The 27,709-nt window shown below is 43.0% G+C and overlaps 2 protein-coding genes across 6 annotated transcripts in view; one reads left to right on the top strand and one right to left on the bottom strand.

Annotated features, from left to right (window-relative positions):
- The window catches only part of LOC143836179 (tetraspanin-18-like), a 42,447-nt gene extending 16,392 nt beyond the window's left edge, over window positions 1–26,055 (bottom strand). The window contains exon 1 of the mRNA XM_077335143.1: window positions 25,546–26,055. The gene's annotated coding sequence lies outside the window, so the exon portion shown is untranslated. The remainder of the gene's footprint in view (window positions 1–25,545) is intronic.
- On the top strand, window positions 1,242–27,709 carry ADIPOR1 (adiponectin receptor 1). 5 transcript variants are annotated; one of them, XM_077335136.1, is made up of 10 exons: window positions 1,242–1,388; window positions 8,331–8,415; window positions 8,931–9,134; window positions 9,915–10,135; window positions 15,954–16,070; window positions 16,558–16,729; window positions 22,657–22,843; window positions 24,007–24,194; window positions 26,166–26,359; window positions 26,871–27,709. In XM_077335136.1, the coding sequence occupies exons 3-10, from the start codon at window positions 9,107–9,109 to the stop codon at window positions 26,997–26,999; spliced, it is 1,236 nt and encodes a 411-aa protein (XP_077191251.1). In that variant the 5' UTR covers window positions 1,242–1,388; window positions 8,331–8,415; window positions 8,931–9,106; the 3' UTR covers window positions 27,000–27,709. The 5 variants fall into 5 exon arrangements, with proteins under 5 accessions (XP_077191251.1, XP_077191252.1, XP_077191253.1 ...); XM_077335137.1 differs by having other exon boundaries at window positions 9,963–10,135; XM_077335138.1 differs by lacking the exon at window positions 8,931–9,134.

Raw genomic sequence — 27,709 nt, forward strand, 5'->3', positions numbered from 1 at the left:
CTACAGGTTTTAAAAGAAATGAGTACACTGCAGAATCTGATTGTTTTGATGCACAATTTATTTATTTATTGTATTTATATACCGCACTCCCTGAAGGCTCAGGCCGGATTACATGAAACAACAAAATGGTACAGGTAACATAATTCTGGTAACAGTAAGGTGGTAACAACAATAACATTAAAGGAAGGTGGGACTGCAAAGAGCCTTAGCTCAACTCATACTGAGACCCAGGGGTTGGGCGGATTTGTAACAGTCAGGGTTAGAGGGGAGAGGCTGGGGGGGGGGGCGATTGGGAGCGCTGGAGAACTTAACCTCTACCATATGCCTGGTGGAGGCCCTGTGGAACTGCTTTAGTTCTGTCAGGGCCCTGATCTCCTCTGGAAGATCGTTCCACCAGGTGGGAATGGAAAAAGCTCTGGCCCTGGTTGAGGTTTGGTGGACTTCCTTGGGGCCAGGGACCACCAGGAGGTTGGAGGTGGTAGAACACAAGGTTTATTGAGGGGTGTAGGCAAAGAGGTGATCCCTTAGGTATAGTATATTCAGGTAATCTGTATTTTGGACAAGAGGCTACTGTTAGGATAGAGTATGGAGAAACAGAATGGTTTCCAATTAGAAAAGGTGTCAAGACAAGAATGTATTTTATTTCCCTCTCTCTTCAATATCTGTGCAGAACGTATCATAAGGCAAACTGGGTTAGATTTAGATGAAGGTGAAAACTGGTGAAAGAAACATTAACAATTTGAGATATGCAGATGACACCGTATTACTGGCAGAAACGTGAAATAACTGCTGATGAAGGTTGAAGCAGAAAGCGCCAAAAGCTGGACATCGAAACGAATTTCACATTAAGGCTGACAGTGAAGGGCAGCAGTCACCAAGCCGGCTGACGCACACAAACACACCATCACTTCCCATGAACAAGCTTATAGAGTTTCTCTATGGCATCAGCGAATCGGGTCAGAAAGCGACCTGAGCCGAAAACGAAGCCCAACGCTGCCAGCTTTAACCCCATACGAAGGATTCAGGTGGGCAGCCGTGTTGGCCTGAAGCGGCACAACTAAACTGGAGTCCAGTGGCCCCTTCAAGACCAGCAAAGAGCTATTCAAGGCGCGCGCTTTCGTGAGCACGCACACTTTCCCACGCGAAGGATCACTTGCAGTCAGGAGAGAGAACTCTTCCCTCCCTCCTTCCGCCCCAACCATCTATGTCCCCCCCCCAGCCACTTCCGGAAGTGTCGCTGCCGCACCGTCACGTGACCGTGGGATCCCAAACCGGAAGTGGCCTCTGAGTGAGGGTGTTTCCGGTGCAGTTACGGCGGCTGAGTGTTGGAGACGCCGCCGGTGGTGCTCGCTCCTGTCTGCGCGGGATGTAGCGACGAGGGCAGTCCGGTAGGTGTTGGCGCCGCGTGTCTCCGCCGCTCTCGCTTCCCCCGGCGGCCGCCTTGCCTGCGTCGCCCCGCGCCTGGGCAGGGGGCGGGGAGCGTCGCCGCTCTGGGCTCGGGTTTGATGCAGCGGCCGCCCTCGGGCCGGGACCGTCAGTCGGCCAGAGAGGGGCGGCGTCTGTGGGCCCCCGCGTCGCCCTGCCTCGGTGCTGGCTGGCTGGCTGGCAAGCAGAGGCCGGGGCTCGTGAGTGGCGTTCCTTGGCCCAGCGATGTCGCTGGCCGAACCCGCGGGCGGCCGATATTATCCCCGTGCCGCTCACTTTGTGCCTGTCTCTAATCCTGGGGATAAGAAGCTTATAGGAGCACAATTAGCTGCAGCCGAAAGTATGGCATGTTAGGCTTCTGCTCTGCTTGGGGAAGGCGGTGCTCTGACCGCCCGCGCACGCCCCTCCTTTAGCCCTCTCTGAAAGGGATCGATGAGAGCCGACATGCAATATCCACAGGTAACCCTCCCTTGCCTCGGCTGCTTTCCCGCTCCCCCATTAGAAGCACTTCTCTGGATGCTGTCCTCCGCTTATTTTTTATTTTACAGACCCGTGGTTGATCCACATGCCTTCCCTTTTGGGAGCTGGTATTGTAATGGTTATGTCACCTCATTATCTGCCTGTGTGCCTGACCATCTCAGGGGGGGGGGAAAGGGAGGGAGAAGTGTTTTTCCTGGCTGTGTTTCTGCATTTGCAGAGGAAATGCTCGGTCAGTTGGTGGTGATTGGGACATTTGGCTAAACGGATGAGGAAGCTAGCAGTTTCGCATAGTTGCAAAACACATGAGCGGTATTCTGGGTTCTGTGTTGCCTCTGTTGTGTTGCAAGTTTCAGCCTGTATAGCAGAATGGGAAGCTGAGGGCACCAAGGATTGTGGCTCAAGTAATGAAGAAGTCCTCAGATAAGACTAGTTCATAGGAAAGCAGAAAAATATGAACCACATAAATGATTTTATTTTTCAAGCTGAAGAGGCACATATAGAGGTACTGTTAAACCAGAACACTATTTTTGTTCCATGGCTATTGATTAAGGTGTAGTGCATGGATGTAAGCCAGAGTTAGGGGAGAATAATTGATGGTGGCTTTCGTATTGCTTCTGAGGAACATGTATTTACAGTCTCGAAAATAATGCCTCGAGAAGAGAATAGAATGCCATAGTTAGATCATGGAAAGTAGCACTAGAAAAAATGCCCATCCTATAGTGTTATATCTTTTACTCTTTCTACTATTGCACTGAGTGCTTCAGGAGAGTGATTTCTGCTCCATTTTTCATAAGGTATTCTTTAAAGCTATTCTGGGAAACAAGAACCATCTATTAACTTGAGGATACAGACTGGTAGCTATTGTAAAATGACAGGCTAGATTTCAAGTGTCCTCAAAGTTTAGTGTTGCTTGAATCTGTAATTTGAGATCAGATTGGTTTCAAGAGGCAATTAGAGTTATTTAGAGCCCAGGAATGTAAGGCTTTAGTCCCCCCCCCCCCCAACTGGATAGCTAAGCTGTTCAGGAAAGGAGAGTACAAAAAATTGTTCGTGCTGTAATACAAGACAAGAATGATTTCTCACTGAAGATGCCTCTTTTGTAATAGCCCACTGGATGGTTTTTGAGTGGGAGATCTTTATTTAGTTCCTTTGGTTTTGCATTGGAGAAGCTAAAAGAAAACAATTTTATGGTAGAGCTTTTTTCATGGGCAACAAAATAAAGGAAATTAATCCACGTTTCCCTGAATAGGCTTGAAATGGAGGGTGCATATTCAATTAGCCCTCCAATAGCTGCATTGGTTACCGGATGAATTCTGGATCAAGTTTAAGTAGTAGAAGAGTTGGTTCTTATATGCCACTTTTCTCTACCCAGAGGAGTCTCAAAGCTGCTTACAGTCGCCTTCCCTTCTCTTTCTCCACAACAGGCACCCTGTGAGGTAGGTAAGGCTGAGAGAGCCCTGATATCACTGCTTGGTCAGAACAGCTTTATCAGTACTGTGGCAAGCCCAAGGTCACCCAGCTGTGGCTGCATGTGGGGGAGTGCAGAATCGAACCTGGTTCGCCAGATTAGAAGTCCACACTCCTAACCACTACACCATAGTGGTATAGATATTGGTTTTAACCTTTAAAGCCTTATGAGGTCTGGGACCTGTGTACCTGAGGGACCGCCTCTCCAAATGTGTCCCCCCAAAAGTGTTCTGCTTTGCAAATTCCAACCTACTGGTGATCCCCATCCCCAAATAAGTATGATTAGCCTCGATCACAGCCAGGGCCTTCTCAGGCCTACTCCAGCTTGGTGGAACAAGTTGCCAGCTGAAATCTGGGCCCTATTAAAGCTGTCACAGTTACAAAGAGCCTGCAAGATAGCAGTCTTCCACCAGACATAGGGTTAAGGCCGATTTACGCACAGCATGACATTAGAAAGGGCACGTCTCCTTCCTCTCCACCTCCCTACCATCTGAAGCCTGATAGAACGCCAACGCCGACTAAATATTTATTGCCCTTCCTAAACATTTTTATAGTTACTTTGTATATGTTTTGTTATTGTTAGCTGCTCCAAGCCTGTCCTCAGGGAGGGATGGTCAATAAATCTAAATAATAATATAATACATCTGTGTTTATTTTGTAAATAGTTTATAATGTGTTGTAGCAGCATGTTTTAAGCATGTGAGGGAGTTCATAAAATTAAACAGGCTCTAGCAATTTCAATATAGTACTACCTTCACTTTAGCCAGTATTAAAAACCTTACACTATATTTTGCTTTATTTGAGTAAAGGTAGACTGTTATGAAACTACTGCAATGGATGCTGTAATGTTTTTTTTTTAATTGCATTCTGGTGATCTCTGTTGTTCTTCCAATGTTTCTCAGGGATTCCTTTTGAGAAAACCCAGTCTTGGTAGACTATTTAGCCTACCAAACCTACCCGCAGTGGGTAGCCGCAGGCATGTGTATGGTGTGTTGTAGACTGCAGTTCATACAGGGCAACAGCGAAGCCCAGCAGGTCTAGCCAATGCTGTGTGTGAACTGTTTGCCTTAAAATACATCACAGAGTCTTATTTTTTGGCTGAAAAAAAGTGTAGGAAATGGTCCTTGAAAGCAAACAGTTTGGAAACCTCAGATTCCCTTTGAGCTGTTTCTTTGCCTAGGGCACTTTTAACCTGCATTTCTCCAGTCATGATCAAAGGAGCTTATGATGGCATTTAAAAATAGAGGGCAAAAGCATTAAAAACAACCTTAAAACTTTAGAATGAGTGTTCCCCATAAAATCACCTGCTAATAACATCTACAGGTAGTTCAGTCATTAGCCTGGGAAGGCCTTCCTTTATTATACAGCCTTGAAAGTTTAGCAGAGAGAATGTTTCTTGGAATAGTCAGGAAGATCAGTCCACAGTGTGGGAAAGTACCAAAGAAGAGGCCTAAGTATTTTATTTATTTTTTATTTATAATTGGATTTATATACTGCCGTTCACCAAAAGGTCTCACGGCGGTTCACAATAAAATATAAAATCAAAGTAAAATCACACATGGGCAAGAGGCTGTTCTAACTTTCCTGCATATAGAATGACAAACAAGAAGAGTTGGCTTTTTATACCCTACTTTTCTCTACCTTCTGGAGTCTCAAAGCCAGTTACAATCATCTTCCTCTCCCCACAACAGGCACCTTGGGAGGTAGGTGAGGCTGAGAGAATTCTGAGAGAACTTTGATTAGGCCAAGGTCACCCAGCTGGCTGCATGTGGAAGAGTGGGGAATCAAACTTGGTTCTCCAGTCCACCGTTCTTAACCACAACACCGCACTAACTCTTAAGCTTTGATCTAAAGTATTGACATAAGGGAACATTGGAAAGAGCAGCTATTTCATCTTCTGAGTGGCTTCCAATTGTTCCCTCACACTTCGGAGTACAGTAAGGAAAACCCCTCCAAGCCCCTTCACTGCCTTCTGCTCCTTTCCTCCCACTCCCATTGGCTGCTCTAACACAAGACACCTTAAGGTGTGAAAGATTCAGCCATATGATATTTTGCCCCACTGAACAATACTTGATAGTGGCTAAGAGATAGAAGCAATCTTACTGGGTATTGTGCTTATCTATACTAATACTTGTAATTTGCTTGCTAATTGGGGCTAATTGAAAGCACAGGATATCATTATTCACCTGCTAACTGAGGTGAAAATATCTGTGCTGTTCTTGCCTGCTTAAAAAAGTATAGTCTCTTTTTTTCCATTTTGTGTTGTGTCCAGATTCAATAAATAACTCCTTGGCATAGTCTTTGGCAAAAACACTTCCCTACATAGGGAACCTATTTGCAAAGTATCTCCAACCTGTTTTCTTTTCCCCCAACTTAAAATAATTTTGCACCAGATAACATTGAAAATCTTTTGGTTTTTTTTGTGTTTATAAGTAGCATCTCATTCAAAGGCTTTGTATAAATATTAGAAAGCATGTGTGATAACGCAGAACCTTATGAGATACTTGGGGCTAAATCCCTAGAAGTTGTTTGTGGGTCCTCACTTCAGCTTCCTAAATTTCATTAGGTAGACAATTTAAACCACTCCAGCATTTTCCCTGTAATCAATTTCCAGTTGCTTCCAAATTCAGTTGTCTTAGAAGGTCTTGGAAGATCACAGGTTGTTCAGTCTCATCCAGTTCTCCTCTTTACTACAGTTACTACAATTCTCTGTACTTTACTGCCATGTAGCTTTTGTACATACAGATTCCATGATCTTCAGTATAACCATTTTGAGTGGTCAAAGGGGACCCTTCCCTCTTTTTTTTAACCAACTGAATAGCAGATTGGATCCAACCCAAAGCAATGTGAACAAAAAGGAATACTCTCCGCATGTATTTGGAGATCATCCAACGGAGCAACCTGTGTCATCTCTGTTACGCAACCTGGTCTGAAACTGGATTTAAAACGATGAAAGGCAGATAAACATAAAGATATATTTAATCTGCATATCATTAGCCACATTCTTTGTGTCAAAAGGTGGCTTATTTAATAGAGGATGAAAAACATCCTCCCACAGAAAATCTGCCTCAGACAAAAGTATTGATCTTGGTTAGAGACTCATCTTGTCACAAGATTTTATCAGCCAGGATTGACAAAGAGCCCAGGCGTATGCCTTTATAACATCCAGAGGTTTAGCAGCACCAGCATAGCTAAACTAAAACTATCCATAGAAGGTCCATATGGTACTGCTGATGCTTATACTGCTAAGCAATTCCAAAACTGTCATAAAAGCCAGAGCAAATTGGAGAGTTTTTATCAGCAGAACACTCTGCTGGTGTTATTGTAGCTGATAGCAATTCTTACTATCATTGAAACTCCTACCAAAGAATCAGATATTCACAGAATATCCTAAGTAATGGGTGTGACTTATCTGGTACAATGGTAGTAGGAAAGTATTGTGTCTCTTTCTACTGCCACAACGTAGCAGCCATCCCAATAAGCATTACAGCATATTGTCATATTCAGCCTACATTCTCTGATGATGACGTCCTGGTCATCACCCTTCCCAATTCAGTCCCCAGCTCCATAAAGGTGGGTTGAAATAGGGAATAGGCAAGCAACCCTGTTTGCTGTCCCTGGAGTCAAGTATTCTAGAGTCCTACAAATGCATCAGTTACCATAAGGGATGGGCACAAATTGGGGAAATACCGTTTAGTCCATGGTTTGTGGACCCTGGCATGTTAGAGACACCAAACCTGTAAGTGATCTCTGACTGACTATGCTTGCCATTTCCCCAGAAAACATTTTCCTGGGGGCACCTGCTTTTTTTTGGGGGGGGGAATAGCTCAGGCCCTGTAAATCCAGTCCACGTGAGGCTTGGAGGGCAGGTAGAGGAAAGTCACCTAGAAATCCCTTGGGAATTTGGTGTCTAGCTTGTATAGAATCAATTCTGTATACTCATGAACCTGCGCCTCTCAAAATTAGGCTCGGCAATGTATAGAACAGATTCTGTGCAAGCTAGAGACATCAAGGTTGCAGGGGACCTACCTCGGGACCCTCCCTGCATGCCTTCCAAGTTGTTGCTTTGACGTTCTGTAAATGTTTCGATTAAGTTGAGCCAAACTGGAAATGTATCTGCCCATGAACCATCATGGAACTCCATGATTCCAGAAGTGGCACCATATTCAGGTCCTCAGCCCCTTGGGTACTCCTTGACTTCTTGGCTGCAAGTGACCAAGAGCCTGGGATTTCATGTGTGTGGATGCCTGAACTCATTTTATTGGGGGGGGGGGGGTTGCCTGTAAGAGCTGGATGTAGCTTGAAAACTGCATTATTAGAAGCAGTATGAGCAAGTTTCGCTCTGAGGAATTTTGCTTTCTCTTTCTAAGTGTTTTAATTTTGTGCTTTCGTATCATGCAGCCTCATGATGAGTTCTAGTGAAGGTCATACATTGTTATGTGTCATTTGGCTGATCCTAATAAAAAGGTATTATGTGGGCTGGGGTATGCAGTTTTGGATGTTACTTGAGGCAGACATAGTATTATCCAGCCATATTTCAGTCATTTAGCCTGATAAATAAGAAGGCTCTGTGCAACTTGTGTGTGCACAGGTATACGGTAGGGAGGGTGGATCATTGTGAACAACTATGGAAAAACGATTCTGCTGTAAAAAGTGTGCACATGATTCTGTTACATACATGGCAAATATATTTGCCACCTTTTCTAAGGTGACAGTATACAATAAAAATTGGCATGAGAAAAAAAAATTAGATTTGGATTCCCCCCCCCCCCAGAAGCTTTCTACAAGTTTTGGAAGAGGCAGTAGTTCCCCCTTTTATTACAGAGAACAAAGCTGCATAAAAAGCTATGTTAAGGAAGTATTCATGGATAGTTGCAGCTGATCCTTAGCCAACTGTGGATGGGACAGTTTTGAATATTTGTTAGACAATTTCTAAACTGTGGAATTCCTACTTCTAGGCTTTGCAGAGCTGGAATGGAAAGCTGGGTGGAAGTGTGAGCTGGTATCCTGCAAAGTACATAATTTTCTCGTAACAATCAGCAGGTAACAAATTATTTTCCAAGTTTTCATTATGTTATGATTCATTCTTAGCATCTATGTCCAAACAGTGGTCCTTTCAACATACTATTATGAATGTGTTTTTGTTGTTCTTCCCTTTGAGGTAGTGTACCTAAATAAGTTCTTTGAAACTGATGAGCAGGGCTGATGTTCTCAATCATGTGTTTTGTCTTCTTAACCCTGCCCATGACTTAGGGCAGCAATCACAGTGCAATCTTAAGAGTCATTCCAGTCTAAACAAACTGACTGCAGTGGGCTTAGATTGGTGAAATTCTGCATATATTACATTGCAAAGCTGCTGAGAGCTAGTTTGCAAGTGTTTGCTGCTAAGTATGCAGACCTCAATGACTTATGTTTTGAAATCCCAGAATTTTGCAGTCTATTTTAGCCTGAGGTCCAGCAGTCAATCAATTTAAAGTTAACAGTCATTTTAGTATACCTGTTTCCTATTCAGTGCAGCTTTCCCCATAATCTGTTATCGTTGCCTCCCACTGTTCTAGCCTGTTACAGCTTTGATGAAAACTCTCACTCTGCTGAACACAGGAGGTGATGGTACTATTACTGATATTCCTTACTGGCTACATCTTTCCATTCCACATCATATATCATTCTGACTTCTGGAGCAGCTTTATGAGAGAATACAGCCCAGGGAAAGCTGCCTGTCACCCGCCTGTGCATGAGCAGAACAGTTTTCATTCTTGCAAGTAGGAATGTATAGCTTTTGTTTTTGTGGCTACATATGTGAATAACTGGTTTATGCTGATTCCCTCTCCCACCCCAGTATATGAAACATGTCTTTATCTATCACCTTCTGTATGAATCAAATTAAGGTCCAGATTAGATTCATTACATAGTTTTTGGGAGGGGGTTGAATAATAGATTATTTGGACTTAGTAGAATCTTGTATTTGAATCTCTTGAAGAATCATTTGGAATGATATGTATAGTCATAGGTGACCTGAATCAAGCCGGGCTGGCTGACAGCCTCTTGTGCTTTGAAAGTGAGTGCTGTTCTAATGTTTATAACTGATTGGTTATATTCCTCCAATACGAATCTTCTGATTTAAAATGTTCCTCTGATTATCTGGGCAAAAGTGTTGATTGTTTTTAATTTTTAAAAACTTACAAAAAAGCAAGCAGCAGCTTAGTATTCCTTCATATTCACATAGGGAGAAATTCCTTTGGTTATTTATTTAGATTTCTATACCGCCCTTCCCTGCGGCTACACCATGCTAGCATGGTGTGAGCATCTGTAAACAATGTAATAGCTTTGTTTGCTTCAGAACCTGTTCCTCATCTTGTGCAAACCTAGGTGGATCTAATTGAAACATATCTTAATTTCTTAAGATTTGTTAAGTTAAGTAAATGGAAAATACTATTTGGAAGATTCTTGGGTTTACTAGGAAGGAATGACTACTATGTATCTAGGTTGCAAATATATTAAGAAACAAACTGGTCTGCAAAGTAACATTTTCTTCTTCCTAGTGAGAATTCATAAGGGTGCTAGAGAAGTCTGGTGTTCTGCTTTTGCAGAAGTACAGGTCTGGTGTCTGTGCTTGGACCAGATGTCGTCCCGTAAAGGATCAGTAACCAGTCAAGGAAATGGACCTTCAAATAATGGCAGAGACAGGGAAGATGTGGAACTGGCTGAACTTGGACCCCTGTTAGAGGAGAAAGGAGACCAAGTGGCAACTAATTCATGCAATGTAAGTAGTTTTCTGTCAGGGAACTGTGTTAAACCATTTATGTAGATATCTGCTTATTCAAATCACTTTGTTGTAACGTGCTCAGATCATACAAACTTGATAGGATTCATTGCAGCAGAGTTCCTTTGGGAAATAGTCAATTTTTTCAGGGGGGGGGGGAGATGAGTAGGCAAGTCCTCCTGTTTTTAGAGAACTCTGCCTGAATATGTGATGGGGAGGACTTCTTGTGGAGTGCTATTTTTTTCTAAACAAGTTCCCAGAGCTCTGGTCAAGTATTAAGGTTCTTACAGTGTCCTTGTAGAATAGCCATAAGTATACTGGTGAATCTTGTTAGCAGCTTTGCAGCTGTAATCTCTGCCAAGAGAACAGGAGCTTGTGTAATTTTTAGGTTTGACCTTCATTTTCTCCACTTTGCTGGACCATATACATCAACACATTTACTTATCACATTTGAGTCCTGCAATATTCATGGGAATAACTCCATGTTATTCTTGCAATAGTCTAAAGGGATACATTAGGTTAAAAGACAACATTTAATTCAGACCTTCATAGCTGAGTGAGACTTTGAACCCAACTCTTCTTGATCCAAGACATATATATTAGACTGACTCTGGGACTTACAACACCTGGAACTAAACTGTTTTTCACCCTCTTGCATATATTGCAAGAGAGATTTCTGTGCTTTATTATACTGCATGTCTGTCACCTCTCCTGCTCTGTAAACTAGCTTGTAGAACTGACTGTTCAAACAATACACTTCAAGATTTGTTTTTTTTCCCTAGTAGTATCGCTTCTCTTTGCAGTCAAGGACTAATTTGTTTTCTTCCTTATGCTGAAAGTGTAGAACTTTGAAATGAGAAACACAAAGTCTACACTGTTAAAAGGAAGCAAATAGATGATGAAAAGGAGGCCTGTCCTTGCTTTCCTGCTTTGGCTGCCTCCTAATTTGTTTCCTGGGTTCCAGCCAGGATGGGAAATCAAGTTGCCAATTTGGGCGTCCTCTTACTTCTAAGAAGGAAAAGCCTATGCTTTAATCCTTGCTCTGAATTCCAGCAAATCAGGGATTACTGCTGTGTTGGCATTTGACTGTAATGCTGCATGTGTGGGCAGTCATTGAAGGAGCTTCCTTTCCCGGTGGGCCTCTCAGTAGCTTTTGATAATGGTAAACTACATTATTATTTTGGTTTGCTTAGAATAATTTTGGGAAAGTTCTCCGTGGGCTTTACAAAAAAATGATCTAGCTATTCATTCATTATTGTACATACAAGGCTCTCTCGAAGGTGTTATTTCATCTCCTTAGGTTTTCATCTGTGCAGTACTGCAAGGCTTGGTGTTATCAGTGCAGTTTGATATCTGTGTAAAGCTGTTGAGTGAAAACATCTCTAGCTTTGGGGTGGATTTTCTTCTGTATTTTACTAAACAACTTGGAGTTGCTCTGAGTCCTGTCTTTGTTTCCTTTATGGAGACAGCTAGAATGGAGAAAGCGAATTGCTCAGCTACCAGAAACGGACAAGATAGATAGCTATTCGGATGTCCTCAGTTGGACCATAAAGGTTTGGGACATGCTTCTTAATTTGTTGGAGAAAAGTAATACTTGGGTATCTACTCCCGTTTTCATGATAGTTTGAAGTGACACACATGCCCCACTAGGTCAGGAAAAATTATAAGATCTGGACATCCTGTCAGAAGTACACAAGCCACAGTCTGGTAAACAGGGAGCAATGGAGTGAAGTCTGTCTTGATCATCCTCTATTTCAGGGGTAGTCAACCTGTGGTCCTCCAGATGCTCATGGACTACAATTCCCAGGAGCCACTGCCAGCAAATGCTGTCCTCAGTTGGACCATATGCTGGCAGGGGCTCCTGGGAATTGTAGTCCATGAGCATCTGGAGGACCACAGGTTGACTACCCCTGCTCTATTTTTGTCCAAAGTTTAAGTTCAGGAAAGGGAATACCAAGTGATATGCTTGATGTCCTTTTCTTAGTTCTGTAGTACCCTATAATGTGTTAATACAGTTTTCTAATGTCACTGTGATCTAGTGACTTGAGATTGTATTTTGGTAAATAAAAATCTTTTCCTTTTAAAAGTCTCAGACTGAGGTCAAAGAATCTCGACCAGAGCACATGACTGCTCATGTCATGCATAGGCCAGAAATTGAGCTGCAGACAGTTAGCTGACCAGGAAGAAGGTTGTGTGTGAATCAAATACTGATGCACTTAGCCTCCGTTTGTGACTCCAGTGGGTGGGAGCCACAAAGCTCTAGACTTCCTGGGATTATCTAGATTTATTTCAATCTGACTTCCAAACTTGTTTTAGTACTGGAACTGTCTGTCTTGTCCTGACTGACTTTGACTAGGCCGAAAATCAGGATTGCAACTCTGCTGATTCTCTTGTGCCTTTTTATTGTTTTCTGTACACAGAATAATTTTGGACTAATCAGAACAGGTATTGGGGTACTGCACTCTGAAGTTCTCTTATGTCTAGCACAACAATGTCAGTCTCATTTGTTAGGAGATCTATGTGTGTTGTAAAATGTAATACCGGGTACCAAAGATATAAGCACAGGCAAACACAGTAAAAAATAATGAAATCTCCCTCTCCCCACTGAACATGAACTCATTGGTTGTTCATTTTCACATGCAGTGACCTTTAAAGTGCCCGCTCACCCACCTAGCAACCTACCTTCCCTCCCTCACACCAGCTGCTCGCTGGTTAGATAACAGCCCAGGATGAAACCACTGGTCGTAGCAGACCTGTTCCATAAAAGTGCTTAGGGACAGCTGCTTGGCTTCTAGTAGTCTTGCTGTGGTGGGTCTTTAATTTAATATTTACTTGAAATTACTAGAAGAGATGGACAGGAGGTGTTATGAGTCACCAGTATGCCAGTGAGATTTGCCTCATTTTTTTCCCTTTTCAGTCATTCTGGCAGATGTGCTAAAGAATTGTTTTTGCGTTTATATAGTTTCCGCCACCTTGCGTTTATCCCACCTTTCCTCCAAAGTGTTCAGAGTGGTGTATGATCTTCTGCCTTACTTCATTTTATCTTTACAAGAAATCTGTGAGGTAGATTAGGAAGGTGATTGGCCCAAGGTCATCATACAAGTTTCATGACAGAGTAAAGATTTGAACCCAGGCCTTCCAGACCCAGAGCATGAGACGCAAACCATTACACCACCCTGGTAGATGTCTGAAATTGGCAGTGAGGTAGGTGAGAGTGAGGGGTGGGCATTCAGATCTACCTGATCTTAAAATACTTAATCTGTTGCCGTTTTTTTTCCGGGCATATTTTGGCATCCAAAATGTATCTGAAATTTTTTGGGAGAACTGGGGGGGAAATCTGAACCAATCCTAGATATATTTGAATTACCAGCAAAACCTGAAAGACAGCTGTGGGGCTGGAAAAGATTGATCCCGTCACTCAGCTGTTTTCAGGCTTTCTTCTGCAGTTCCTTTAAACAGGGGGTGTTTAAAGCAGATTCAGGAGACAGCCCACGTAACAGCTGGGGCTCTCTTGGTCAGTTTGGTTTAAACTGGATTGCTTAAAAGAGCCTGCAAAGCAGCTGATCCTTTAGGGAGAACTCTCCCCACAGCTCAGCTGGGGCTGTCTTGGGCAGTTTGAAATACACAAGAAAGCCCCAGTTTGAGCCCACAGGAAGAGTTCTCCCTAATTGGTTGCTGTAAGAAAATACTGATTTAAAACTGAGTAGAACCTTCATACATTTCTCATAGTTAGCTGAAATACCTTTACTGTTTTAGAAAAAGCATTCTTAGCTTAACCCATGGTCTCAGCCTTTGGCATTGTATGGAGACAGAATTCTCTTTGTTCCTGTTAACTTAAATGGACAAAAAGGCAATTTAAATCTATTCAAACTACATTTTTGTAAACAGTTTTGGGTCCCCATTGAGAAGAGAAATAGAGTAACAATTCATAAATAAGTAAATGATTGTTTATTTTGAGAGCATAGTCCTCCCAACTCCAGACAGAATTCTCTCTTATAACGACAATGCTGATAAAATTTCTATAGACCAGTGCTAGTTTGGTGTAGTGGTTAGGAGTGCGGACTTCTAAAGGATCAGATAAAGCTGTTCTGACCGAGCAGTAATATCAGGGCTCTCTCAGCCTCACCTCCCTCACAAGGTGTCTGTTGTGGGGAGAAGAAAGGGAAGGTGAATGTAAGCCGCTTTGAGACTCCTTCGGGTAGAGAAATGCGGCATATCAGAACCAACTGTTCTTCTTCTTCTGGGAGCTCATTCCACCAGGTCAGGGCCAGAACCGAAAAGGCCCTGGCCCTCGTCAAGTCCAAACAAACTTCCTGGGGGCCAGGAATCACCAGCAAGTTACTCCCCTAGAGTGTAAAGCCCTGCAGCGGGCATAGGGTGATAGGCGGTCCCTCAGATATGTGGGTCCCAGAATGCGAAGGGTCTTAAAGGTTAAAACCAACACCTTGAACCTGGTTGAACCTGATCCAGACTGCAACTGGCAACCAATTCAGCTGCCTCAGCACTGGCTGGATATGGGCCCTCCAAGGTGTTCCAGTGAGGACCCTTGCTGCTGCATTCTGCACCACCTGCAGTTTCTGGGTCAGGGACAAGGGCAGGCCCACATAGAGTGAGTTACAGAAGTCAATGCTGGAGGTGACCATTGCATGGATCTCTGTAGTCAGGTGCTCGGGAGACAAGTAAGGCGCTATTAGCCTCGCCTGATGAAGATGATAAAATGCCTGGCAGGCTACCTTCCTATCCTGCCTCCTTCCTACCCACCCTCAGGACCTCCATGTTGGGGGGGGGTGAGTTTCAGGTGACTCTGCGCTAGCCATCCAGCTATGGCTTCCAAACATCTGGCAAATGGTTCCAGGGGGGATCCCAGCTGGCTGTCCATGAGGAGATAGAGCTGGGTGTCATCTGCATACTGATGACAACCCAACCCAAAGCTCTGTACCAGCTCAGCCAGAGGGCGCATAAAAATGTTGAAAAGGGTGGGGGACTCCACAAGGGAGTTGACAGGCACAATAACTCATCCCCCACTCATCCCTCTGGGTCCGGTTCCAGAGAAAGGAGCACAGCCATTGAAGGGCTGTACTCCCTGTCATGGAGCTCTATTTGTGATAGCCATTTCCCCCCTGTATGTACCCAATATCTAGCCTTCTGGGTTTAGATTGTAGTGGAAACATTTCTGTTTTGCCAGACTTTTGATGTGGATGAGTTTTTTCCTCCTGATTTAATGGTTCTATTGATTATAGTGACCATAGTGACCATTATGATATCTTCCAATAAAAAACTGTTAGGATATCTTGAATTTGGTTGTTAGGTAACATAGAAATATCATAAATAGTACTAAATGCCACCAGGTCTGTCTTCTCTTCCGGGGTAGTCCCGGTTCTTGTTCAAAGCTCTGCTCCTTAAAAAGGTAAAGGTAAAGGTATCCCCTGTGCAAGCACCGAGTCATGTCTGACCCTTGGGGTGACGCCCTCCAGCGTTTTCATGGCAGACTCAATACGGGGTGGTTTGCCAGTGCCTTCCCCAGTCATTACCGTTTACCCCCCAGCAAGCTGGGTACTCATTTTACCAACCTCGGAAGGATGGAAGGCCGAGTCAACCTTGAGCCGGCTGCTGGGATAGAACTCCCAGCCTCATGGGCAAAGCTTTCAGACGGCTGCCTTACCACTCTGCGCCACAAGAGGCTCCTTTCTGCTCCTTACAAACATACTTAACACATTACAGATTAGTGCAGTTCAACATAAGGTAGAAATATTTGCAAATTTCTCCAGACCCTTCAGAAGGTCTCCTGTATACAGGCTTAATGAGTCTCTCTTCCCAGGCCCAAGACCAGCCATGTCCAGCAACCCAAGAGGAGGAAGAGGAGGAGGTGCGGGTGCTGACTCTCCCTTTACAGGCACATCATGCTATGGAAAAAATGGAGGAATTTGTATATAAGGTAATTGGTGCAGAGTCTTAACTGGTTTAAGTGGTCTGAGCTAGTATTCTTTAATGCTTGAGTTAGCAGAATTTCCAGGTCATTGTTTTGGGCTTTTCTCCTTGTTCTCTTCTCCCATCACCTCTTTTCAGGCAAATGATATTCTGCATGTAACAGTTTCAGTAAGCTTGAACAAGGTGGTTATTTCCCCTGAATCAGCTGTGGCTAGGTGTGCCTCACAGGTTCCCAATACATTTTCCTATGTAATAAAATAGTATTGGCATACAGCTTTGAGCAAAAAGACTTACTGCACCAACTACTGGTGCCACCAAGCCCAGCCTGAAATCTCCCAAAGTATCTGCCTGTGGATAAGGGGCAAGATCATAACCTCCCCATCAAGGAGAGACCAATAACAGTTCTAAGAGTAAAATAGCTATAACTGCAGATGATTGCTCTAGTCCCAAAGGGATTTCAAAAATTGTTGATCGTATGATTTGATGTGTCGTAGGTCTGGGAAGGTCGCTGGAGAGTTATCCCTTATGATGTGCTGCCGGACTGGCTGAAAGATAACGATTACCTGCTGCATGGGCATCGCCCCCCTATGCCGTCTTTCAGAGCCTGCTTCAAGAGCATCTTCCGCATACACACTGAAACAGGCAACATCTGGACACATTTATTAGGTAAGTTTTACTGACTTTTTCCCTTTCCTTCAGGAGAAACAGACTGTAATGTTAGGAGGCGGGCTGGACTTACACAGAACGGTTAAAAGCTCACCGTCCCAGGGAATTGTCGGGCAGGCTTCACTCTAAATTGGAGTCTCTGATTTGTTGTTAGCCAAGAATTTCTACTGGGAGATTTGGTGGCTTTTTAATTTTTTTGTCCTGGAGCTAGTCCTGACCTGAATAACCTAGGCTAGCCCAATATTGGAGGCTAATCAGGGTCAGCCCTAGTTGGTACTTGGATGGGAAGTCTAGGGTTGCTGCTCAGAGGCAGGCAATGGCAAACCACCTCTGAACATCTCTTGCCTTGAAATCCCTATGGGATCACCATAAGTCAGCTATGACTTGACACACTTTCCACCACCACCTGGGTATTATTAATGCTGTTGAAACATTGGATAATATTGGGGAGGGAGATTTTTCAGTGCAGAGAGCTGAATTCTGACTTTCTGGTCATTTCTAGCTCTGGAGCTCTAGGAGTACTTTGAGATAATGTTACAGGAGAACAATATATTTTCAGCCAGTTGTTTTACATATATATATTAATTGTTTCTGTCATTTAATACTTTGCAGTCTAACCACAGAACTTTTCACAGCAGCTTGCAATATAGCTTGGCATAAATTTCTTGTTGGAAATACCTAATATCTAAAATTATATTAGAACAAATTTTACTGCTTCTGTTACCTATTAAAGATTTAACAGCAGCATGCTAGGGAAAGAAACCAGATGCACCCCTTATTTTAAAAGGTAGACTAAAATGTGGGTGCTTTGACATTGGGGAAAATTCCTTCAAAACTGAAAACTGCCCATTGCATTCTATTTCTCATATAGTTGGTTATCATTTTGGTATTTACAGAGGAATTCAGTTCTCAGTTCTATAAATATACTTTGAAATATATTTTTTATTTATTTATTTAGATTTCTATACCACCCATTTCTTTGCAGCTCTGGGCGGTTTTATATAGCTCCATTCTGGTTTATTACTGGATGGAAAAGACATTTGTCTGCTGATTTTTTAAAAGTTCTGATATGAAGCTCTCCAGGTGACCTCATGGCCAATGGCTGCCCGCTTCAGATCCCACTGCCCTAATGGACTCTACACCAAAGACACCTCTTTCCTTGCTGCCAGGAGTTTTTTTCACCTGCCCAGGTCAAGCCACTTCCCTAGAGAATCTTCAGGAATCCTTCATAGAGATTATACCTGGAGGCTGACTGGTCTAACGTCCTACAGATCTCCATTTCCTTCTTGGGGGAAAGGGAATCATAGAATGATCATAGAATCATAGAAAGAGCGTTACCATGTCTTTAGATAGACCTATTTGCATCTGTATAAGAGTGAATAATGGGACTGACTTCCCCCTCCCTGCCTAGTCTCTGCCTGGAGAAGGAGGGGAGGGGAATTGTTAAAATGCTCATTGCCAGTTTGGTGTAGTGGTTAGGAGTGTGGACTTCTAATCTGGCCAGCCGAGTTCGATTCTGCACTCCCCCACATCAGCCAGCTGGGTGACCTTGGGCTCGCCACGGCACTGATAAAACTGCTCTGACCGAGCAGTGATATCAGGGCTCTCTCAGCCTCACCCACCTCACAGGGTGTCCATTGTGGGGAGACAAAAGGGAAGGTGACTGTAAGCCACTTTGAGCCTCCTTCGGGTAGAGAAGAGCGGCATATAAGAACCAACTCTTCTTCTTCTTTCTTCTTCTTCTAACCTCCACAGAGAAAATGCCTTTCTTCACCGGAACCATAAATGGCAAATCTTTTATCAAGTAAAGATTACTTATCAGCTAAGGGCCATATGTTCTTTTCTTATACACGTGATCCCATTGCCAAACATCAAGGAAGGGAATTGAGTGTTAGGCTTTTTTGCACCATATCCTTTGATATTAGCCTTCTTTTTTATCACATAACTTGGGAGTATTAATGCCATTGTACTCCAGATTTCAGTCTGACTTGAGCATGCCGAAATTCAGAACAAATAGTGTACTCCCCACTGAATGCTTGCCATTTTTCATGTATTGTCGATACTAGTGGCCCAGGCTCCCAGGGTATTTAACAGTCATGCATTCTCAGTGACAGGAAAGCTGCTTGCTTGGGAGCAACACCTAGTTATGCTGTAGTTCTTCCGGAACGAGATATAAGAGCATAAAGAATGAATGCAATTGTCTACACCTCTGCTTCCTGTACCAATATATCAGATTCTACCAGTTAGACTGAAAACTCTGCCCAGCTTTTTCTCAAGGACCTATTATACATTTGGTAGATCTCATTTGTTCTTCTAACAGTCTGAATATAGAACACACCTTGACAGGGATCAGACCTGCAGACCTTCTCCAACCTGCAGTCTTTTTTCATTTATTTAATCTAAAATAAAATCAGTGGGTCAAAAGTAGCTTCTCTGGTAATTGCTAGACAGGCAGTGAGTAATGCTTGAAAAATTACGTGCCTTTTTTGTGTGCAAGGCACTTGGGGCTGGATCCCAGGGGTACTGGCCTGTACTGTAAACCAGCCTATTGGGAAATAGAGATTTCCATTTCAACATTTTTTTAAAAATTGAAAGATCACAGTTGCAGTAGAAATTTAGGTTGTATATTATTAAACTGGAAGGGCTAGGGGAAGAGATAGTGCCTGAAAGAAGTGTCTGTTGGCTTGGAAATAATTGTTGCAGTTGCTGTACTGGATAGTGCCACCTATAATAATCCTGCCAGACAGTGATATTTTTTATTAGCAATACCCAGCTAGATGATTGGCATAATCCTTATGGTGTATAGGTGTTAAATTTGATAGACAGGAGTATGTGGTACTCCAAGCTTAGAGGCCTCCTCATGTTGGCCTGTTTAATCATCTCACTGTATGAAGATAGAGCAAACCTGTGGGTTAGATCCATTGCTTATTTTCTACCTACATGGCATTCTTTGTGGATTCTCTCTCCCATACCATGCTCTACCAGTGTTCCTTTAGGTCCCTTGAGGACAGCATTTTTAGAAGAAGAAGAGTAAACGTTGGTTCTTATATGCCGCTTTTCTCTACCCAAAGGAGGCTCAAAGCGGCTTACAGTAGCCTTCCCATTCCTCTCCCCACAAAAAACACCCTGTGGGGTGGGTGAGGCTGAGAGAGCCGTGATATCATTGCTTGGTCAGAACAGTTTTATCAGTGCCGTGGCGAGCCCAAGGTCACCCAACTGGTTGCATCTGGGGGAGTGCAGAATCGAACCTGGCATGCCAGATTAGAAGTCCGCACTCCTAACCACTACACCAAACTGGCACAGTGGATTGCTCTTATATGGGAGGAATTGGGAAAGCCTTATTTTGTTTAGAGTTCTGCTCATTATCTTGACATCTGATTTTGCCAAGCATTGAATAACTTACTGTTCATTTACATCTGATTGCCTTATGTTATATCACATGCCATGTTGGTGGAATATGGGTGGCAGGATGGGTATTGGGGAGTATTTTCTGATTTTTGTCTGCCATCTTGTTGCTGTTTGGTGGTTTTAATGCTGTTTTATGTTTAATTGGGGGGTATTGATTGTATTGTTTTGCTGTATTGGGCTATTGGGTCTTTTTTGTAAGTCGCCCCAAGCCGATATGTCGGGAGGGGCAGGGTATAAATTCAATAATAAATAAATGACTGTTCATTTATCTATTTAAAGCATTTCCATGCTTCCTTTCAACCCAGCTCAGGACCCCTAAGGCAGCAAACATTTCAAACATTAAAACAATTTTTCAGACATGTGTTTAAAAATAATTAAAACTGACTGTCCATGGATTCTGTTTTTTGGGGGGAAGACATCATCTGGGCATGGAATTGGGATCACCTTGGGAAGGTGGGTAGTTGTGAATTTTCTGCATTCTGCAAGGGGTTGGACTAGGTGACCATGGGTATCCCTTCCAACTCTATGATTCTATTATTCATATATATGCACAAACAGGGAGGAGGCCTGATAAAAAATAGTGGCAGAAGACAACATTAAGGGAGAGTTCAGGCTTGAGTTTTGTAACTTGAAATCCAGCTAGTTTAGAAGGCAGAATGAGCAAACCATCTTGGTGTTTGCCTTCCATTTTGGCATTTCAAGCACAGGGATTCTTTCTGGTTTCTCAAGAACAAAGGGACATGCATTCAAAACTGGCTATTAGTCCTGTGCTGGGATGTGGAGAATTGTGATTATTTCCAGGAGAATTTTTTGTTGGTAGCTTTACTGCCAAAATGTTCTTCCTGCCGTAAACCCATAAAGACTGAGTGTTTAATGTCAAAAGTACCTACTCTGCCCAGAGGAAAAGATCGTTAACCATTTCTGTAGGCTGCTTAAAATATTTTGAAAGAAGAATAGGTACTAGGCTCCAGAGATAACAGAGCAGGGTGCAAGGGCATGATTGGGGCAAGACCTGCAACTGAACCTTGAAAACCACGTAAGCATAGCTGGGCACAGTGTGCGTCATAATAGACTTAACAGCTTTGCTACAGAATTCTCCCTACCTTGAAGCAATAGAAACGGAGGATTTGAATGGCCACAAGCTCTTTCTTGCACAGAATACTGTTTTTGTATGGAATGCTCCATAAGGTATCCTAATTGGACTTCTTATAATGTAAAACATGATGGCACTCCAGTCTTCTTAGTTTTAATTAAAAACATTTATGTTCTACATTCCCATTAAGCTCATGGTAATTCCTGTTTTTTAAAAATATCCACAGTCAAAATATACTAAAACTCAACAAGTAATCACATAGCTTTCTGTCCTTCCTTCAGTGATGCAGCTTCATTGACCATAGCCTTAAGCCTAAAAACAATACAGTACCAACTGCACTGTCAGTCTTGATTGACCTTAGCCAAATAACAGCAGATTCATTGTTGATGGCAGTTGCTAGATAAAAGTGCCATTCTGAACAAATAGAGTTGTACTAGACCTTTTTTGCTACTTTGGAAGTTTGTAGCTGTACAGATGTAGTAGTTTCAAATTCGGATTTGCAAAATGGGTAGATGAATCTGTATGTAGTAACTGTTCCATTTGGTGTACAGATGAGTTTGGCTTGTAAAAAAATTAGTTGAGACCTTGTGCTTGTACTGTGGCAAATTGATGTTGCTCCTAAATGTCAGCATTACACACACCATTTTATCTGTGATAGTTGTGTCCCATCTTGCAGGGTGCAAACATGGGAGGGGAAAAAATAGAGGTCCCAGGCTTAGTACTTTGCTTGAGTCTCATTTCCTTATGATTATTTTGGACCGGACACAGAGGGTAGCTGGGGGTGGGGGGGAGGAATCTCTGTTGTGCTCATATGGGTTCCCTTATGTAGTACCACAGAGCACAGTACTCTTCCCCATGTTATTTAACATCTTCATGGGCCTCCTTGGGCAGCTGGTCTGGAGCTGTGGACTGGGTTGCCATCAGTATGTGGATGACACCCAGCTCTAGCTTCTCATGGATTGTTACCCAGACCCCCTCCCCCCCCCCCCCCGGATACATTTGCCGGTTGTTTGGAAGCCGTTGTTGGATGGTTAGAGCAGAGCCATCTGAAACTCAACCCCTCCAAGATGGAGATCCTGTGGCTGAGGGCCCTGATGGAGTTTGCAAAACAAAGATTTTCTGCCAGGTCTATTGTTGAAGCTAGGCCAGTGACAGCAATGGTGGGCCCCCCTTAGGCTGTGCTATACAATCTCTAGTGCACCCCTTGTTAGATGACTGTGGGAGGTAGGAGGGACCTGGCCATCTTGGTACCTTGGGAGTTATACAGGTTAGGGGGTTTTATGTGACTTTATGGAATTTATATTTTTATGTAACCCACCTTGAGTTTTCAGAGGAAGGCAGGCTATAAATTTAATGAATAATAATCATAACACCTCATTCCTGTGACAAATTTGGTTGACATGACACTGCTGTATTCCAATTACAGGCTTCGTGTTATTTCTTTGCTTGGGAATTTTGACCATGCTTAGGCCAAATATGTACTTCATGGCCCCTCTTCAGGAAAAGGTGGTATTTGGAATGTTCTTCCTTGGAGCAGTGCTGTGTCTCAGCTTTTCTTGGCTTTTTCATACAGTCTACTGTCATTCCGAAAAGGTGTCGCGGACATTTTCCAAGTAAGTCCGTTGGGATCATAAAGATTTGACAAGGTCTTGAATGGCCACAAGCTCTTTCTTGCACATAATACTGTTTTTATATTGAATGTAACTTTTGTTCCAACAGGCTTTTTTCTCCGGTATTTATTTATTAAAGCACTAAGTCCTTTTTGTTATATGATATGAAGAAATGTATGAGCTAGGTATGCTTCAAGTGGGTAGCCATGTTGGTCTGAAGCAGCAGAACAAATTTAGAGTTCAGGAGCACCTTTAAGACCAGAAAAGTTTTTCAAGGAATGAGCTTTTGTGTGCATGCACACTTCCTCAGATACATTATCAGTATTGTGTGCACATGAAAGCTCATACCTTGAATAAATTTTGTTGGTCTTAAATGTGCCCCCTGGATGCTAAATATGTTCTAGGTATGATTTTTCGAAGCCTTGTCAGAGCTTAATAGCCACTGGGCTTTGCAAAAGTTCTCAGGCTATGATTTGCTACTATCATAGTTCAACAACTGATGTAGCTGAAGAGCCTAGAATGGTGTTCCTTGATTTTCTCGCCAAAATAATTTCCCATTCTAGGCCCATCATGTTTTTCCTGCTTGACTGGGCCAGAGCAAATCAACTCAAAATGACTGGGACCAGAGGGTGTGGTGGGATAAATGAAAACAAAGGTAATGGGACACTAACATGTTAACATCTTGGAGACATACAGAAGTTAGAACACAAAAGGAAACTCCTGATTTCACTGGTGGTAAACAGTTTAATGGCAAGTGAAGGAGAGAGGTTTTTGGTTGCTTCAGAATGAAGCTTTGAACCAACTAAGCCACACTTACTATGGTAATTAAATTAAGTCACTAAAAAACAATGACATTTTCTGTTGCTAAAGTTCATGACACTTGGGTGAAGCTCTGGTCACATAAAGCCCCAGGTTTCTCACTGCAGTAGTAGTGGAGCAGCATAGGCAGCTGGGTTCTTTTATTGTTGATTGTTTTCTTGTATGGTATCTGCTTGCACTATTTTTTGTGGACCACCTTGAATGCATTTTTCATAGATGGTTGGCATAACAGGATTGAACAGATTAAAAAAGGCCTTGGTGGTTCTTTTTAAGCAATTGTAAATAATTTCTAGTTGCAGAGTTCATAAGACATCCTCTGAGTCCTTTGTTTTCCCCTCCTCCCCTAGGTTGGATTATTCCGGAATCGCTCTGCTAATTATGGGGAGTTTTGTTCCATGGCTGTACTATTCTTTCTACTGCTCTCCACAGCCTCGACTTATCTACCTCTCCATTGTATGTGTGCTGGGTATCTCAGCAATCATTGTTGCACAGTGGGACAGATTTGCAACACCTAAGCACAGGCAAACAAGAGCAGGTACGATGGATTTCAGCTGGTGTAAAATGCAATCCTAGAGATTTATGACTCTACAGTTTTCAGATAAATAGTGGTTGAAACTTAAAAAAAAAGTATTTCAACTTTGGAGATCTTTTGGGTTGCCAGGAGTAAAAGCTCTTGGACATGTTCACACTTGCATCATTTTGTGCCACTAAAGATCAGCTGTATCACACTTTCATAAAAGGGATTGTTGGAAGTGAAAACATGTAATATTTCTTTTCTGGTTTTACCCTAAAAAAAGAATGAAGTATAGAGATGAGCAAAATTAAAGCCCAAACAGGGGTGACAGACAATTTGGGAAAACATGCCAAGTTTGAATTAAGTCGTTTGCCACTTGTCAGGTCTTGGCTGGTGAACATCTGGAGTGCAGTGAGCACAGACTTTAGTTTGGGTTCTAAAGCCACCATTACTTCAAGGCTCTCAATTTCCATGTTGCCCCAACCTATAGTGGACAACATATTAGATTCATGCAGTTCCATACTGGGATGAGGAATTTACAGGGCCAGCTTTAGAAAAGATTTCCATAGCTTTCTAGTAGGCCAGGAGTGCCCCTCCTCCCTCTCGTGCATTCCTGCCAAAATAATCACATACCTTGAATGTGGCTTTTCTTGGGGGTTTTTTATTTATTTATTTATTTATTTATTTATATTTTAGTTAATATACTGCTGTTCTCAGAAATACCATCTCACAACAGTTCACAAATAAAACGATAAAATTACAGTAAAAAAACCCAAATAACAAACAGATGACTTCATAAACTGAGTCTTCAACCCTCCTGAACTCCCCAAAGCTCAGCTTTGTAGATCAGCCCTTGGGCCTGTACTGATGCCCAAAATGATGATAGCCGGGAGCTTGATCTTAAAAAGCAGGGTGGTAACTCCGATTCACCATCCCAGCCTCAACCAAACGCCTGGCAGAAGGGCTCCATCCTATAGGCCCTGCAGAGTTTTGTGCTGCTTTGTGCTGCTCAGGCTCTAAAAAGACTTGGTCAGTATCCTCACATAACCCATCCTTGCAGGTTGGTAGAGGCTATCACAGTCTTGAGTGCACGGCCATTCAATGCCACTTCACTTATCTTGGCTTTCTCAGGAAGAGTGCTGTTTTTGTTTGCCACCTCCCTGTGTATATTTTAGTTGGAAAACTTGTATTGACCTCTCTGTTCCTTTGTAAGACAGCTCTGGGTGAAGGTCAGTACGGGATGCTAAACAACTGTTGGGAAGATTTCTTCCTCTGAGAGGTTCACACCCGCCCTCTTCACTCAGAGATCTTGCTAATCTCCAAATATGGAATTGCACAGAACACACAACGATGAAAACAGGACTGCACTTACCTGTAACTGTTGTTCATTGCATGGTCTTCTGTGCAGTCACACAGCCTTCCCTCCTGCCATGCTCTGAACTCTCTGTAATCTTGGTTTCTTGGGGCTTCCAGCAGTGGCATGGAAAGAACTGAGGGAATAGCACCCCTCCTCCTGGTCATATGATTATTTTGGCAGAAAAGCACCAGAGGGAAGAGAAGCGCTCTTAGACTACTAGAAAGCTTTTTGAAATCTTTACCACAGCTGGCCTGTGAAAGCACCAGCCCCATTGTGTGCCTGCATAGAAGACCATGCAATGAACAATAATTATAGGTAAGGACAAATCTGAAATCCACCTTAATTGTGGCAATGGTACAGGCTGCTTTGCTCTACCTGTTTTTATCAGTGGTTCACCCACACATGCAAAGTGTGAGAAGTAGGATCTGGAAATGCTGGCACTAGTGTTGCTGGGACCCTGCTAGCCCTCCAGAACGCCCCCCAAAATATATTTACCTGGCAGGGGAGACACCTTGATCAGACCAGGAGTTCTTTCCTTTAAAAAAAATGCAACATAACCAGGCCAAATGGGGAGGTGTCAGATTATTTATTTCAGCACTTTTAAATGCTGACAGATTTTTCTGTTCCTTTTATAGGGGTGTTCTTGGGACTGGGACTGAGTGGTGTGGTCCCCACCATGCATTTCACCATAGCAGAAGGTTTTGTAAAAGCCACCACTGTGGGCCAGATGGGCTGGTTTTTTCTTATGGCCGTGATGTACATAACAGGAGCTGGGCTGTATGCTGCCCGAATTCCAGAGCGCTTCTTTCCTGGCAAGTTTGACATCTGGGTAAGTACGGCCTTTGCTAGTGTCTGTCACCTGTCATGGCCTTTCTGACACTGCCATCTAAGTACATTGGCGGTGGTGGCTGCTTCAGCATTTTTGTTCATGAAATTACTCTGTACTGTTAAGGATCCCTTTTTTTACACCAGACAGTGCTTACTACTTTTAGTGACTCCAGACCACCAGTTTTGTGTACCCTGTAATATGTGATCCAGATGTTCCACAGGTGTCTTATTAGGACCCAATAACTAGATTGGTTTTCCCACAACATACTTTTGTAAAAGTTTATGCAGGAGAGGCTTCACTTTTGGATAGAGAGTTAGAACCAACTGGTTAATCGTAAACAGGCTTCTTTGGGTGAACTTCCTTGTGATAATGCATAGAAGAGGCCTTATTAACTGTAATAATGTGTGATTTTAACTTGGACTCTCTAAAGATGATGTTGCATTTTGGCCTTTCTAGAATGATTGCAAAATGTGGCTGTCTATTCTTTAACACTTCCTTTGCATTTCCACAGTTCCAGTCTCATCAGATCTTTCATGTGCTTGTGGTGGCTGCAGCCTTTGTCCATTTCTATGGAGTCTCCAATTTGCAGGAATTCCGTTACGGACTTGAAGGAGGATGTACTGATGACTCTCTTCTCTGAGAACTTTAGAGGACTTTGGTACAAGCTTCCCAAGTGCTTTTAAAATCACTTCTTTGCTAAAATCAGAAGAAGACTGAACTTTTTAAAAAACACAATTGGCAGCGTTGGCAATGGCCATTCCTGGATTTCCTTCTCTCAGGAAGATGGGATGGGGGGTGGGGGTGGTTTGCCAACAGTGTCCACTGGGTGGAAGTGCCTCCAGCAGCAAGCAAGCCCCTTCTCGACCAGTGAGTTGACTGCTCACAGGAATCACATTGGCAGTTTTCTGGACACTACAAAAATTCTGGCACCTGGCAAAAAAGAAAAAAGGAAAGGGGCTTGTTACCTGCTCTTCGATGCTGCACAAATACCCCATGCTTGAAGAAACTCTAAATGTTTGTGACCCCTCAGATATCCATTTCTCCTTTGAATGTGTAGGAGACGAGTTGCATCTGTGTGGCAGGGCGCTGGCAGCTCCGAGCAGGAGAGCTCAGAGGAGGATGCGTAGGGCCATTTGACTAGAGATTTGTCTCTTTTCTTGACAAGAATAATGTATGCCTAAAAAGAGTATTTAATATTTAATAAGCTTTAAACAAAATAAGTTGCTATCCCTCCAGCATATTGTTACTGGGGAGCTATTCATGGTATTACAAGTGGGGTGTTTAGAGGATTGTAGAGCTGCTGTTGCTTTTATGCCACGGTGACTGAAATAAAAGGTCTGTGACTTTTAA

Source organism: Paroedura picta, chromosome 4 (genome assembly GCF_049243985.1).
Source record: "Paroedura picta isolate Pp20150507F chromosome 4, Ppicta_v3.0, whole genome shotgun sequence".
Taxonomy (NCBI): domain Eukaryota; kingdom Metazoa; phylum Chordata; class Lepidosauria; order Squamata; family Gekkonidae; genus Paroedura; species Paroedura picta.

What these genes read in the sequence shown, in the direction of transcription:
- ADIPOR1 (XM_077335136.1), top strand. Translation starts at nt 9,107, where the DNA reads ATGAGCAGAACAGTTTTCATTCTTGCAA. An exon ending in AACAGTTTTCATTCTTGCAA is followed by an intron (nt 9,135 to 9,914) that starts GTAGGAATGTAT and finishes TCTTCTTCCTAG; the next exon opens with TGAGAATTCATAAGGGTGCT. An exon ending in GCACAGGCAAACAAGAGCAG is followed by an intron (nt 24,195 to 26,165) that starts GTACGATGGATT and finishes TTCCTTTTATAG; the next exon opens with GGGTGTTCTTGGGACTGGGA.